Source organism: Ailuropoda melanoleuca, chromosome 1, assembly GCF_002007445.2.
Source record: "Ailuropoda melanoleuca isolate Jingjing chromosome 1, ASM200744v2, whole genome shotgun sequence".
Taxonomy (NCBI): Eukaryota; Metazoa; Chordata; class Mammalia; order Carnivora; family Ursidae; genus Ailuropoda; species Ailuropoda melanoleuca.
Window position 1 is genome coordinate 129,812,358 of NC_048218.1, and position 15,544 is coordinate 129,827,901.

General features: G+C 38.3%; 1 protein-coding gene across 1 annotated transcript in view; it reads right to left on the bottom strand.

Moving 5' to 3' along the window:
- The window catches only part of MAGI2 (membrane associated guanylate kinase, WW and PDZ domain containing 2), a 1,281,842-nt gene that overhangs the window by 230,886 nt on the left and 1,035,412 nt on the right, over positions 1-15,544 (bottom strand). The window contains exon 14 of the mRNA XM_034641709.1: positions 1,637-2,275. Coding sequence (XP_034497600.1) covers positions 1,637-2,275 — 639 coding nt within the window. The remainder of the gene's footprint in view (positions 1-1,636; positions 2,276-15,544) is intronic.

Below are 15,544 nucleotides of genomic sequence, written 5' to 3' on the forward strand. Positions count from 1 at the left end.
ATAGAGTGGCTATACTGCACAGTGATTTTCAGTATACCTTTTAATATCAAGAACCTCTTACAAAGATTTGCTTTTCAACTGCACGCTATGAAGATATGACTTTAATTGAGAATATTTGTTTTAATCTTATGCGAGCAATGGGAGAAATTAAAAAACACTGTCAATATTTAATTATAAAGATTCGAGTGCTATTTCGTAACAACACCTTAAGAAGGTCAAATTTAAGACTTCTGCTATCATAATTTCCCTTTTTAATATAGGAACATAATACTTTGGATAGCGTTGCTCAAAAATGCCTAGTATTTGATGTCCATTTTCACACATGGAATCAATAATGTAAATACTTCCTTGAAGCAGAAACACCTGCTGTGAGGGCCAAATAAATCATAAAAGTTGCTTCTTTCAAGCTTTGACTATTTTCATTTGCATTTCAAACTGACAGGGCTTTCATGCTGTTTTTAGTGCTCTGAATGGACAATCACATATGTTGGCCACACGTGTGTTCTTCACGCATGAGTTCCTCGAAGAGCTGCTCCTTCTGCCCCACCCTCACTGTAGCCTCAGTGCTCCTTCACTCTCAACACACATTTCATGAACACCTACTGTGAGCCACTCGAGATAAGAACAAGACCACCAGGTAAGGGAGTATTATCATCCCAATATGACAGACGAGGCTTCTGAGGCTCCTGGACTTTAAATGTCCGAAGTCCCAGAACTGGTAAGCTTAAATCCGGGACTTAGCCTGAGCCTTTTCCTTTCTACTCTGTTTTCACATACTCCTCCTATCTGTGGACCTTCCCTCCTTTCTCTCCCTAGTGTCACTGATAGTTAAGAGCAAAGTAGCACAGGAATGAAGGAGTGGCCTCCCGCTCAGCCCCATTCCCTTCCCGGGAAGGTAGAAGGGAGAAAACCCCCAGAGCTCAGAGTTCCTACCACATTCCTCACTGTTCCGATTTCCATAGTTCACCTAGAACACCTAGCTTAGAACTTCAGCCCTAACCCGCTTCCATAACTTCCTTCCCAGGTCATGGAAGGCACCACAAATAATTATTGCTGGAGGATCCCTGTAATAGTGGAAGAAGTGTCCTAAGTATCTCAATTCATGACCCTAAAAAGATTTTTCTACGGCAACCAGTTACCAAAGGTCCTTACGGGGATTATCAAGACTATATTTGAACTGGGAAGGGGTTGAATCAGCTTCCACCTGCTAGCCTAGAATCCTAAGCACAATACAGAGCCCTGACTTGACTGGAAGAATCAGATTTCTTAATTAAGTCAACGGGAAACCAGCTTGAATCTCTACAACCAATACGTTAATGAACTTTTGTAATATAAGCCACTCATATTTGGAGATTCAGGCTTTACCCTCCAAGTTCATACTAAGATATATTTGTAAGACAGAAAGCACTACTTCATTGTGTTTAAAATAAAATAGGAAAATATATATTCTCAAAATTAAAAAAAAAAACCAAAACCACTGCTTCCTGTACTCTTGTTTTTCTCTCCTATTCTTTGATTTCTACTTTATAAAGTATGATTTCATTCAACTCCAGGGAAACTTCCATTTTTATGACAATATTATAAAGGTCCTACTATTTTATCTGCATATTTTATTACCGAGTAGTGTTTATCTTACCTCCTCGATGGATAATCAAAGAAGTCTCACTTCCAATGGGACAGTCCTTAAGTATATCCACTACTTCTGTATGGCTCAGGTTCTGTACATTCTGCTGGTTGATCTCCACAATGAGGTCGCCTTCACACAGGCCAGGGCATCCCTGAATGTCAAGTATTTGTTTCACCCGCTGTCCTGTAGGACTGTCGGCGATAGTGAAGCCAAAGCCCTGGGCACCTTTCACAATGGTTAAGGTCATAAGTTCAGCTTGGGTGGCCCCAGATGAAGCCATAGACACATTGTCGTCATGGACGGGTGGTGGATACGTGCCATCTAGTTGACCATCAGCTGGCATTGAGTGCAAAGAATGAGGCGGTCGATCTGTTATATCTGGAACCGACTGTGAGGTCCGAGAAATGTATTCCAAATATGTTTCATAGTTATGTCTTCCATTGACCATCACTGGAGGTGGCCTCTCCATTATTGCAAGGGGTGGCACCATGCTGTTAGCAGGATCTTCAGGGTCAAAGGGCAAAGGGTAGCCACGACACAACACCAGGTTGACACTCTGACCAATAGGAACAGACTGGAAAAGTTTGACTACATCTGCATGAGTGTGTCCAAGGACACACACTTCATTAATATAGACAATGACATCACCTGCAAGGAGAAAAGAAAGAGATTGACAACATGAGATAAGTTCAATTAAAGTTGACATAGAGAAATGGAATTATTTATGAGACTAGTAGAAGAGGCACTCCGTTTCTCAGTAAGCAGTGAGAAAATCAATTAGAATAATATTTAAATTCACTGTAGGTGACTCAAGGTTACCAACAGGTCTGCCAACAAATACAATGATCAAATGATGAAAAAAAAATGCTACGTGTTTATTCCTGGAGTTCAGAAATAGTTTTGTATTCAGAAAGAAAAGTTTAGAAGAATTTGTACCTTGAGGAAGTACACATTCTATGCTTCTTTTTCATCTTCATTTCCATCTTCAGTGCAATTCAGTTAATAGAATTTTCAAACTATTCAGAAGTGGTGGTCATAAGTTTCGGATGAAGAAGAAAGCCCTAGTATGGTTCTCTTCTTCTTCTTCTTCTTTTTTTTTTTTGGTATAACTTGACTGAGTCAACTGCTGTTTTTCTTTTTTATGGAAGAGGAAAAATTTTGCCCATTTATTTTCTCTATCTATAGCTAGATGTGATTACAAAGGTTCCATGTACATACAAGTAAAGATCAAGAGCACTGGTTCTGGGATCAGGGATCTGGGTCCGTATCCTGGCTCTACTGCTTAGCAGATATGTGACATTGGACAAGTGACCTACCTGCTTTGAGTCACAGTTCCTCTTTTGTAAAGTTGTTTTGAGGATTAAATAAGATAATGCAGGAAAATTGTTTGGCATTGTGCCTGATACATGGTGAGTGCCCAATAAATGTGGACCACTATTAATATTACTACTGCTAAAATAGGATAGAGGGGATTTGGGACCCTGGCTCTCAAACAGGAGGCTGCCATAGACTCATCCTCTGATCTTAGATTAATTGATATTTCTGTAGATCTTCTTTAAAAAGGCATTTGTCCTTTCTCCCCAATGAATTATCATAGCGTTACAGACATCCACTAGTTAGAAGTTAACTTTATGATATTAAAAATACCCTGAATGTTAATTATTCATTATAAAATAAAAACTCTGAAAAATAATATTTCCTCCTTAAATACAGAAAAAACATGCTTGAGATAATTGTTTAAAAATTTCAATTATGTATGAATAACAATTTTATTTTTAGAGAATTGTTCTATTATGGGTTGATATTTTTATTCTCACAAACCATGATATTTGAGAACTGAACTTGCAAATTGAGATTGTGCCTGACTACGCTGAGGAGTATATGAGGGATAAAAAGACATGTTTTCACAGACTTTCAAATGAGTAACTCAGCAGACATTAATTTATCAGGATAATTCTGAAATGGGTAGTGTAAATGGCTAGGGATCTCATTCTGAAATTGCAAACATCAAAATTGCAAACATCAAAAACGCAAAAACAGAGTTGAACTTTCAGACCTAAATACTTTTCTAGCTTTCCTTAGGTGTCTGATATAAAATGATTACTCCACTCTATGCATTCTAAAATAAATAATTCTATGAATAAAACATTCCTGAGTGAAATACTCTCAACAACATAGACTCGGTTAACACACACTCTTCCCAAATGCTAGGGACCTGCTTGAGAGTGCTAAAGATATAAAGACAGAAAAGTCAAACAAACATTTTCTGGGATCCAGCTTAAGTGTGATTCTAGAAAATGTCACAGACTCCGTGATTGGTTAGATGGAACTTCACACTTCAATTACGTGTATCAGAAAGGGTGTTGATGTAATGGCAGGGATTTTGGAGCACGACTTAGGGCTGAGTTGGGATGAGCACCCTTTCTCTGCTACTGTGATTCACCATTAGACCAGGGCAAATGGGGGCTCTTTGGCATCATTTTCAACTGGTTGGTCATCCCAGAGTCCCAGAGAAGTATCTGATCCAGACAAACTTTTTTCTTCTTTCTGCCTCTTCTATTTGTAAAGTTATGATCATCTATTTTACACATTACAAGGTTGAGAGAATAATAAATACCACGTACCACCATCCAACTCAATGCTGAGAACATTGCACATACTAGTTGTGGATCTCCAGGTAGCACCTCCCTCCCACTTGTACTCATTTACTGCCCTCTTCAAAGGTAATCATTGTCCTGCATTATTCACATGCACTTTATGTTTTTATGACATATCTGGGTACCTGCAAATAATGTCCCTAAGTAATATCTAATCCCTGAATAATAACATCCCCCCAAATATGGCTTTGCACACTTTAAAGTCATTGTAAATGGCATACATATTAATCTTCTGTAATTTCCTTCCAAATGTATTTGTGATATTTATCTCTTTGAAACTTTTACCTCTAATTCATTAATTTTCATTACAATAGAGTATCTGTTGGATGGCTACATCACTATTTTATGAATATTTATTCATTCTTGTGTTAGTGGATTTTTGTGAATTTTTGGCTACTAAAGATAATTCTGCTGATAATCTCTTCCCATGGCCCTTGCGCACTTGTGGTGGAGTTTTTCTGAGGTATGGACCTTGGCATAGAATTGCTGGGCTGAGACCACGTGCTGCTTCAACTTTGTTATGTCATGGCAAATGGCTGACAAAATAGGTCAAATCGATTTACACTCCCATTTCTAGTATATCAGAATTTTCATTGCTCCCTATCTGATGCAATACTTAGAATTCTCAGACTTAATTTTCATTGATCTAATGGGTGTGATCATGTTTTTAATTTGCATTTCCCAGACTGCTAGTGAGGGTGAGCATCTTTTCATACGTTTATTGGCCATTTGGGTTTCCTCTATAGTACATCTCATTTCCTCATTTTTTCCTATTTGGTTAATCCTTTATATATATTTTTCTCACACATTGAATACTCTTCTGCCCACTTCCATTCTTGATCCAACATTCTTCATAGGTTTGGGAGGCTGCATGGGATAGCTGACATTACATGGGATAGGGTGTCAGAAGACTTTGGTCTGATTTCCATCTCCATCACTTCTAGCTGTGTGTCTTTCAAAACTAACTTAAATCCTCTGTGACTCAGATTCTTCACAACTAATGAGGAATAATAATAATAGCAACTTATTGTTCTATGGGAAAATACAAATGAGATCATACAGGTGACAGGGTTTGTAAGTTGCAAATTGTTATGCAAAGGATGACTGCTACTTCAGTAATTATTATGTCCTTAGTTATATCCTTCTGTAAAAATCAGGACAGTCCCACCAAGATATTCCCACCACAGTCATAATCAAGGCTGAGTATGGGTTTCTGAGTGGGCTGATAAAAGACAGGAAGGTAACAAATGCCACTTTCCTCTAAGGCTTTCCCTAACTTTAAACACTATTAACAAACTCCCCACCCCTCAAGCATACTATGCCAGAAATTCATGGGGAAAAAAGAACTAAGCTCTCAAGGTTCCCTGCCAGGTTTAGAGAGTAGTTATTTGAATTATAGTGATTAATGTTATCTATTTTTGAGTTTTAATGTGATCTTGCTATTTAGAAACAGAATGAGAACTATTTGTGGTTCTTGGTAAGACTGCCTTTTAAAATTTATGGATATTTTCCACTCAGAGCAATTTTTCAAGTCATCAAGCAAGCAGTGATAAAGTGATATCTTTACGGAGCTATGCAGAAGCTTTCTGAATGTAAAAGATGAGTGGTCAGTTATCACAGGATAAAAGCAACAACTTGACAGTACTCAACTGCTCACTTTAAAAAATGTAGATAGATGCCTAGACATTGTGTCACGCCAAAATTGTTGTAGATGGATTTGTAAGCAAACATTCCCCTGTTCAAATAGAACTAATTAGGTAGGATATTTATAGACCGTGCTGTATGAATGTCATTCACATGTTGTGAAATAAAAATATGAACCACCTGGTGCACGCCATCCGATGGTGCAATGCCAGGTCCTGGGACAGACTGGGCTTCAGAGCACGGAAAGAGACTGGCTCTAGCCCAAGCCCCGCTGGCCTATTTAAGAGGGAGAATTGGGAAGAGTCACTTGATCGTTCCCTCTCTCAATTTATTCTTTTATAAAATGGGAATTAAAATATCTCCTCCATTTCCTCTTTCACACGGCTACTGTGAGAATGATTATCATGCTTGTGAAAACACTTTTAATTTTACCAAGGAAAGGTTCTCCATAAAAATAAAATGTTGCATTTCTTTTGGAAGCCAAGCACACATTTTCATGGCCGTCTTGCCTGCAAGTTTACATTGTTTCCTACGTGGCCATTCACTTTAGGCCCTATGGGGGCCAGAGTTTTAGGGCTATTGAGCCTGGGCCTAGGGGTCAAATTGGGAGTGACTGAAGAGCTTGGGGTCTCCAACAGCGCTGGTCTCATAAAGACCCGATTCCCAATGAAGAGATTTCAAAGTGCAAATGAAGGACAGTGAGGCTGATGAAGCAGAAGTTTAAAACTGCTGACCTGTATGAAAACATGTTCCAAGCTAACTGGTCTCTCTCTCTCGTCATGGGAATCAAAGTACACTACTGGATACCTCTTGGGTACTTCATTATTTTGAGTAAAACAGGGTGCTTTTCATACAGCATTGCTTAAAGTGCAGATATTTTTATACCTCTTTCTTCTGCTCCCACATTTGTTGAGTCACTGTGGTGTGCAGAAGCTTCCTTTTTAGCCTCTTTCACTTACCACCTGCTGCCTACCTTCTTTAACCACCATCTTGGACTAGACTAGAATAACTTACTTCACATTCCACTCTCATCCTATAGTCTCCTCCATTAAGTTCAAACTACTCAATCTTTAGACTTAGTGGTTAATGCTTTTTACCAGCAGACTTTCCAACTTACTTTTGTCTTCACCACCCAATAAGTTCCCATTCTTGTGATGCCGGTGTCTTAACTGCTCACAATTTACAACTTGCTCCTTGTTTTTTACTTGAATTCTGCTATTCCTCTCCCCTCAGGGGCACTTCCTCTCTGTGTGTCACTCCATCCCAACTGATTCATCCTTTCCTTCCCTTTTTCAAAGATATCTTCCATTATTCCTGCTCCGATTGCTACTATCTCTTCTATATTTGTCAGTACAAATTCATCTCTGACTTTATTCCTTTGTGGGAGTTTTCTACCTGTTCCAAGTTTTGCCGAAAAAATAAATGGAGTAATATTACTATGATTAGAACTCTTCAGGTATTTAGGATACATTCATATTGAGTAAAGGATAGAAAGATTTAGAGGAAAACTGTAACAGATTTCAATGCTAAATTTGCTGCCTTTATTGTTTCTAACTTGTGTTTCTGCCAAGCCATCTAAATTTTTGCAAAAAGAAAAAAATTCTCACCCACTACTCCCTTCCCACCGATTACATGCACTCTACACTAAAAAAATTACTACTTTTTGACATTCCTCTCTAGTCAATAGACTGACCTGCCATTTTTTTTTCCTGAATCTTATGTGTTTGTGTTTTTTATAATAATAATAATACATAATCTTATTGTAATAGGAAATTTTATTATAATATTGAATATTCATTCTCATTCTATTCTACAACCCCCCAAAACATAATAAATTTTGACATATACTTGTAAGGGCATGCTACTCAACACTTCAATTAAATTGAAAATACCTGCCCTTAAAGTAGATTATTCTTCAAAGTGAAGCATTGTGATATACCAGATGCACAAACAGAATTGAAGCTGGGTCTCTTTGAGTTGTTCTTCGAGCAAGTCATTCAACATCAGTTTCCTCATCTACAAAATGGAGCTAATTGACATCTGTTCTACCTACCTGTAGAAAAGAGGTGTCTGTGAAAAAGTTCTGTAAATAGTACAGAACTATCATAATGTCACATATATAAATACATCTATTAAATTTTTAAATAACTGATAATGAGTGGAAAATAAAAATATCCCGAGGATGATAAAGAATAAATAGTTCAATTTTTTAAAAGGAAACTGTTAAATTTTATTTAATTACTTGACAGTCTGCTTGCAGAATTTTGAGAGGACAGATATGTTCATCCTTGTAACTGAATACACTATTTCCCAGCAGGGAAGACTAGTGACTCATGAAAGTATCCTTGGATTCCTCATTCTTTTCTGGAGTATGAATACAATGTGCTGAGGGCGGAAGGATCGGATACTCTGAACTGTGCGGCAGCAATGGTGGGGGTGGAGGGTAGAACTTAGAACATCCACATGTGTGGCTCTTGGCATATTCTCCACAATGTCACAAAGTGAGAAAGATCTGGAGAGAAATAACCAAGAAAATAAATGGATCTTTGTCTTATTTTCTCAGGTTCCTTGATGAACCTATTATGTCTCTTACTGCCCCAAAGCTTTTCCTTATACCTAAAACATTTTTTTTTGCTTAAAAAACAAGACTGTTTCCTTTATTTCTGTTCTCATAAAATAGAAACATCATTCTCTTGGATAATTTAAAGCAGTTTCTAAATTTCCCAAATGACCTCTTTAGAGTGAAAGTTATAAAAACAGCCATTAATTGGAGGAGATTCCACCTAGGAAATTCAGCACCTTCCGTGGTTCTGTTGACTTTAAACATCTGACCTGCAGATAGCATTATTGTAGACATCCTCCCATTATGCAGAAATGCAAAAACAAATACTTAGGTTATGAAGGTATAAGAGGTAGGACAAAATGCCTTCATCAGAAGAGTCTTAGTTTATTAATTCTGATATGCTACATTTTAAGTCACACTGTGAATGAAAATGAAGTGAATTGAGCCACAGCACTAAAATAAGGTTCCGATAATGTTTTACTATCTTTTTCAACATTATAAAACCAAGTGTGGCATATGGAGAGAGCACTGACTTAGGCGTCAAGAGATTTATGCCCTTATGTTAGCTATGTCAATAATTAGTGTTGTCAACACATCTCTGGGTCTTATCCCTCCTTTACTCATTAATTTATTCAGCAAATATTTATTATACTTAACTACTACTGTGACTCAGGCACTGTGTTATAAAAAGAGAAGACTGAGCCAGATGATCTCTAAGGTAGTTTTTTCACTCTGAAATTCTAAGACAAAGGTTCTGGATCTACCTCTTAGCTATGTCTACAATTGGTTCCTTCTTTTCTTCTCCTACTTCCACCACCTGAGGTCAGGACCTTACTAGCTATTGTATGAACTTCTGCAATAGTCTCTTTGCTGGTCCTCCTGATGTCATAGCAGAGAAGACAAGGGAAGGAGGGAGGGAAAGCCTAGCATACGACATGATTCAGTGAGTCTATGGGATTATGAGATTATTTTACCCCATACAGACCTCTAGGGGTATGTGGGATTCTTAATAAATCCCCTCTTCTGGTCAGTATTGGCTCAGGAACTAAGAGAGTGTGAGTATTCTGCAGGTCAAGGACATTAGTGCCATTGGCTGTAAAGCACTGGGCCCTGCCTTCCACCTGCTTCCCTGGCAACTCATCTTCTATACTATATTTGCTGATGTTTTTTCTAGCTAACATCCTTCAGTGCCTGTTCATAGGCAGATAATAGAGTCCAAATAGTCTAGCACAGCAAATAAGACTCTTGGTCTATATTTTCATCATCTCTTGCCTCTTCCCAACCCAACCGAGTCTGTGCTTCAGTTGCCCAAGCTACAGCCATGCCCCTATATGTGCTCTGTTCTTTCCAGCCTCCTGCTTCTCTCCATGCTTTGTCCCCACTAACAAACTCTTAATTACCCTTGGTCACCTTTCTGACCTTCTTTCTGGCCACCTCCTATTGCTGACTGTTAATTACTTCTCCCTATGTGTTAGTCTTCCTGATAGCTTAGTTCTTCAATCCATTTAACCACCTGACCAATTAAATTAACAGCACCTCAAGTATCTGTGACCATAGTGACTACCATTTTAATACATATAATATTTACAAACCCCACCTTACCTAATCTATACGAAACAGACATTGTTACCCATACTTTACACATAAGAAAACCAAGCCTAGAAGTTACATAACTTCTCTAAAGTCACACTGACAATTAGGTGAAATTTAAAAATCTAACTCAAGACTGCCACACAAATGTTAAGAATTTCAAAGAGTCCAGGATATATGTTGACTCATATATTTGTGCACCTCAAATCATATCAGTAGGAACACTGGACAAAATATCTTTAATTCCTGAATATGAAAATAGAGAGATGAACCACAACATTCTTTTGATTAGTTAAGTTCATGGAGGAAAGCAGTGAATCAAATAATTGCAAACAGGGGAATCCACCACAATAGCTCAGTGAACTTCCCGCAGTCCTCCAAAACAGGCTGCTTGCAGGAAGGCTTCGAGAATGCTGAGGTGGAGAGTTGACAGGGCACTGCAACCCACAAAAGTCAGTAACCATCCTGAAACATCAGCTCTGGTAGAAATTATTTCAATAGCTGTGTGGTCTTGGGCAAGCAATGTCACTTTCCTCAGTCTAGTTTCTGTTCACGTAAAATGGGAAAGCCAGAAAACATCATGTGGAAGGTGCAGCTTTAATGGTACCTACATCTTGTGGGAATGTGGAAAGCTCCCCTACAAGGCACTGGGAAACTTCTGTGGTGCCATTAAACAGCTTAGTGACAGCTTCTGGGGGCCTACCCCAAGGTTCCCTGATTTTCTTCAAAAGCAGCCAGTGATTCCAACACCCTAACTATGGGCAAAAGGATACCAAGATGTTGTTTCTCAAAAGAATGAAAGACTTCTTAATCACATTTTATAATTTCATTTGTGTGACCCGGTGCAGATGCCTAATTAAAAGCTTGGTTTAAAAAAAAAAATTATGCCAAATCAGCACGCATCCAACAATTATTCACTGGCAGATGTGAATTAGTCCAGCGATCTATTTACATTTCCTTTGTGTTTGACATTGTGTGGTAAGATATATTTAAATACTTGCATTTTACTTTGTTGGAAAGGAGAAAGAAAAGAGAATTTAAAGGCACTGATTATTTGCTGATTTGGCAAAGATGAAACAACACTTCAGATTAAAACTATAAGTAAAGCCACAAAAAGAAAGCATAAAAGACTGTTTTTTGCAAAGCTCCAAAGAGCAGAGGCTTCCTAAATAGCTTGCTCACTTTAATTCAGTAACATGAAATGGTCAGTGAATCTGTCATTTCTCTAAAACAATGTAATGAATTTTCAACAAACAGAAAAAAGACAAATATGTTATCAGAGGGATCCTATAAAATGAAAATGGTTGTTGCATCTAAAGAGAACTTATGATTTCATTGGAAGAAAATAAAAACAAAAGAATTAAAAAAATATACCTTAAAACCCTGGCAAAATAAAAGTTTATGAAGGCAAGATAAAAATGTAGAGTTTCGTTGTCCTCTCCTGTGTGTTAGAGATACACACGAGGGCAAATGCATCATGCAAACATGCTCAACCACACACAACCCCCTACGAAAATTCAAACTACAGCAGTACCTTGCAGGGAAGAGTCATTTTATATGGATAGTAAGCAACTTGCATGCCTATTTTCAAACAGCATAAACTGTATTCCTGAACGAGCATAATTCTTTTTTATATAAATGGCTCGTAGGGGCCAAAGTGACATGGACGTCCCCATCTTCTGAACTTATTCCCACACAGTATCAAATGGCTATAAGACCTCCCGTGAAATGATCGGGGACAGCTAGCTGGGGGGAGCCAGGAACTGTGCATGGGCACGCTTTCCAACAGTTTACTCAACCCACAACTGTGGATTGCCAGCCATTCTGACTGAGCAAGAAAAATGAATAACAAGGAAAGATGAAAAGGACTGGAACATCCACTTCATTTCAGATTGCTGCCTTCTGCCAAATAGTTTCAAGGGTTTGCGACCTGACCAACATACAAATACACACTTTTAGGACAGGTAGAAGCAGTCCTTTTTAGTCAAAGGAAAGTAGACTTTAGTTTTTGATACCGTGAAATTGACACTAGAAGAGGGGGAAATAACCTATTTCAAGATGCCAGATAACATTCTGCGACATTGTTTCCTTGAATTGCTTTTGGGAGGGAAAAAAAAAAAAAAAAGACTATCTGCTCCAGTGGAGCTGGGTCCTGTCTTCAGCATCCAGAATGAAGATGGGGGATGCCTATTTGGAGCCTGTTCGGCCAAGGAAGCTCTCACTCTTAGATCTTGATCACCCCGTATGATATTTCTGGAAAGTGTTCTGGCTGTTGCTTCTACTGCAAGCCAATCAACAATCCCTAACTGGTACTGTAACATTAGAGGATGTTGATCTACTCCTTCAATCCCCTCATGTGAAAAACTGCAGAGCCCCTGCTGCTTTGCTGAAACGAGGGCTGCCAGAGTATTTCGCCCATATGGACTTCTGAACTGCTGTAGCATTGAGCTGCCGAGCTTCATAAAGTGGCTGGCAGAAAGACCAAACGCGCCATGCTAAAGATGGGAGTGTATGTTGGATACACATGGGTCCAAGGCTTGATGAGAGAGCCCTTCTAACTTGCTAAGAGGGAAACAGACTTGGCAGATGTGAATCTTCACTGACAGACTTTGATCATTCAAACTTGGACGCTTTTATTTCCAATTTCAGTTTCTGAAAGAGCAATATTTTATACAAGTATCAAGAAGTCAGTCTGCTCATTGGGCCATATACACCAAAGATTGCCAATTAAAAATCCCTCAAACACATGGCACAGGGGAGGAAAAAAATTTGCCTTGGCTGCACTAAAATTTTGGCATCCAGAGAAAGATGGTTACTATCTCTTTGATTTATGTGGAGAGAAAAGGGAAATCAATATGGTATCTTATAATATCAGACATCTAAGACTGCCTCCATTGGGCGTGTATCTCCCCATGACCCTCTCTATGCCAGATGCTGTACAGAGATTCTTTTGGCGATGAATAATGTCACTTGTCCAGGAGTTTCAGGAAAATATGCAGCAATTTCCCTGCAGATAATGAGAGATTATTCTATTCTCAGATAAAACAGACAAATGGCACAGAGAAAAACAATATAATCCCCTGCTGTTCCCAATGTTACAATTATTATACCATACTGAAATTGATTGGAATAAGTTAGCAGAGAATCATCCTCAAAGATTTTATTTTATTTATTTTTTTAAAGATCTATTTATTTATTTTTGAGAGAGAGAGAGCATGCTCCTGAGGGCACCTGACTGGGGGGGGGGTGCTGAGGGAGACAGAGAAGGAGAGAAGCAGACTCCCTGTGGGGTGTGGAGCCTGACCCAGGGCTTAATCGTGGGCTTGATCCCAAGACCCTGATATCATGACCTGAGTGGAAATCAAGAGTCGGACGTTAGGGGCGCCTGGGTGGCACAGCGGTTAAGCATCTGCCTTCGGCTCAGGGCGTGATCCCGGCGTTATGGGAGAGCCCCACATCAGGCTCCTGTGCTATGAGCCTGCTTCTTCCTCTCCCACTCCCCCTGCTTGTGTTCCCTCTCTCGCTGGCTGTCTCTATCTCTGTCAAGTAAATAAATAAAATCTTTAAAAATCTTAAAAAAAAAAAAAAGAGTCGGACGTTAACTCGAAGATTTTAAACTGTCCCTGCCTCTACCACCACCACTGAACACGTATCCACGTGAATAGATACAGGATTCTATGTTATTTTGCACACTCAAGGGTTACAATGCATTTTACGTTCCAGTCAAATATAGTTAATGATAAAGTCAGAAACAATGAAAATTTCTTGCTTTCTAAACTTAAATCTAAACTCAAAGTAATAATTTTATAATTATAGTATGAGCGCTTTAAGTTCTTGCAAATCATAGTAAGATGCAAGAATTATTCCCATGGCCCCAGACTAATCAACTGAATAGTAAAAGTTTTACATACTATCTTGATTTTTTTGGTCCAGTTAATACAAAAACAGTCCATTAAATCCTTTCTACCAGAAAAACACACTTTTGGAGGTCATACAGCAATGACCAAATTCGCTAATAATAATAGCTACGATTTATGTGCTAAGAATAGTAAAACTGTGTGCCAAAAACTCTGCCAAGCACTTTAGAAGCTTAATTTCATTTAATCCTTGAGATAACCTGATGGAGAATATACTATCCCCATTTTGTAGATGCGGTCATAGCTTAGAGACACTAAGTACCACATTTGCAAAGTAGCAGAGCTGCCTCAATCTCTATATTTGGGGTTACATTCAGGACTGTGTGTTAACTACAACGCATGCCTGGTTATGTAAATATATGACATTTCAAGATTCATTCATTCATTCATTTATTTATTTTTAAGATTTGTTTTATTTATTTCAGAGAGAGCGCGCACGTGTGTGAGAATGTGCTGGGGGAGGGGCAAAAAGAAAGGGAGAAAGGAGATTTCCACCCCCTGCCCCAGCACGAGGTGGAGGCTTGATACCTGAGATCGTGACCCCAGCTGATATCAAGAGTCAGAGACGCTCAACTGACTGAGCCACCCAGGCACCCCTGGCATTTCTTAAGACTTACACTACAAGTTAATCATTCGGAGTTTTGTTTACCTAATTTCACATTTAACTGAATAGCTATTTTGGCATAACGTAAACATACATGATATTTTATGATGATATACCAGTCTGGTTTTTATGCATAACTTGTAGCCCACATGAAGAAATCACCCAAATATAGAAATATCTACATTTGAATGGGCTAGTCAGCTGCCCAAGTGTAAAGGCAGTAAATCAAAACAAAATACAGACAAAATAACAAGCTACAAAAGAGGACCATTGGGGATATAACTCTGAGGTCATAAACATCTAATAAATACAGGAAAAAAAGAACAAAACTAGTTTAATGTATTTTATGAGATGTTTAAACTTTGAAAATCGGGCTGTCATAAATCCCAAAAGACAGAACTAGTAGGAACAGGAATATGTATCCCAATTAACTGAAATCAGGGTGGATAATTTGAATGGACACAAGTATGGGAGGGGCAGTTAACTCATTAGCTAAGTTCTAGAACATAAGAAACATATTTAGTTGTTGCTGCTTTTTCTTGTACATTGTATTTTCTATATTTTAGTTACACAGACATGCTAGCTTTTCTACATAAATAATAATCAATGACTGTTGAAGGCATGCAATTGTAAACCATTTCCATTTTGACTTCTACTCAGGAAACTGACACAGAGAAAGCATAAAGTCACACTTGATATCCATAATTACTGGCCTATGGAAGCAAGAGATCTAAGGATTTAGTCAATGAATAATATAAAAATACAGTCAGGAGATCATAAATATTTATTACTACATCACAAGTCTGCTAGTCAATCTTTTAAAAATTCCTTCAGCATAAAATACGTGAGTCAGGATATCGGAAAAAAATATTAATTAAAATTTAGACTTAGCTCTGAAAGGATAGGAAATAGGAACTATATCACATATTTTCTGCTATGAAC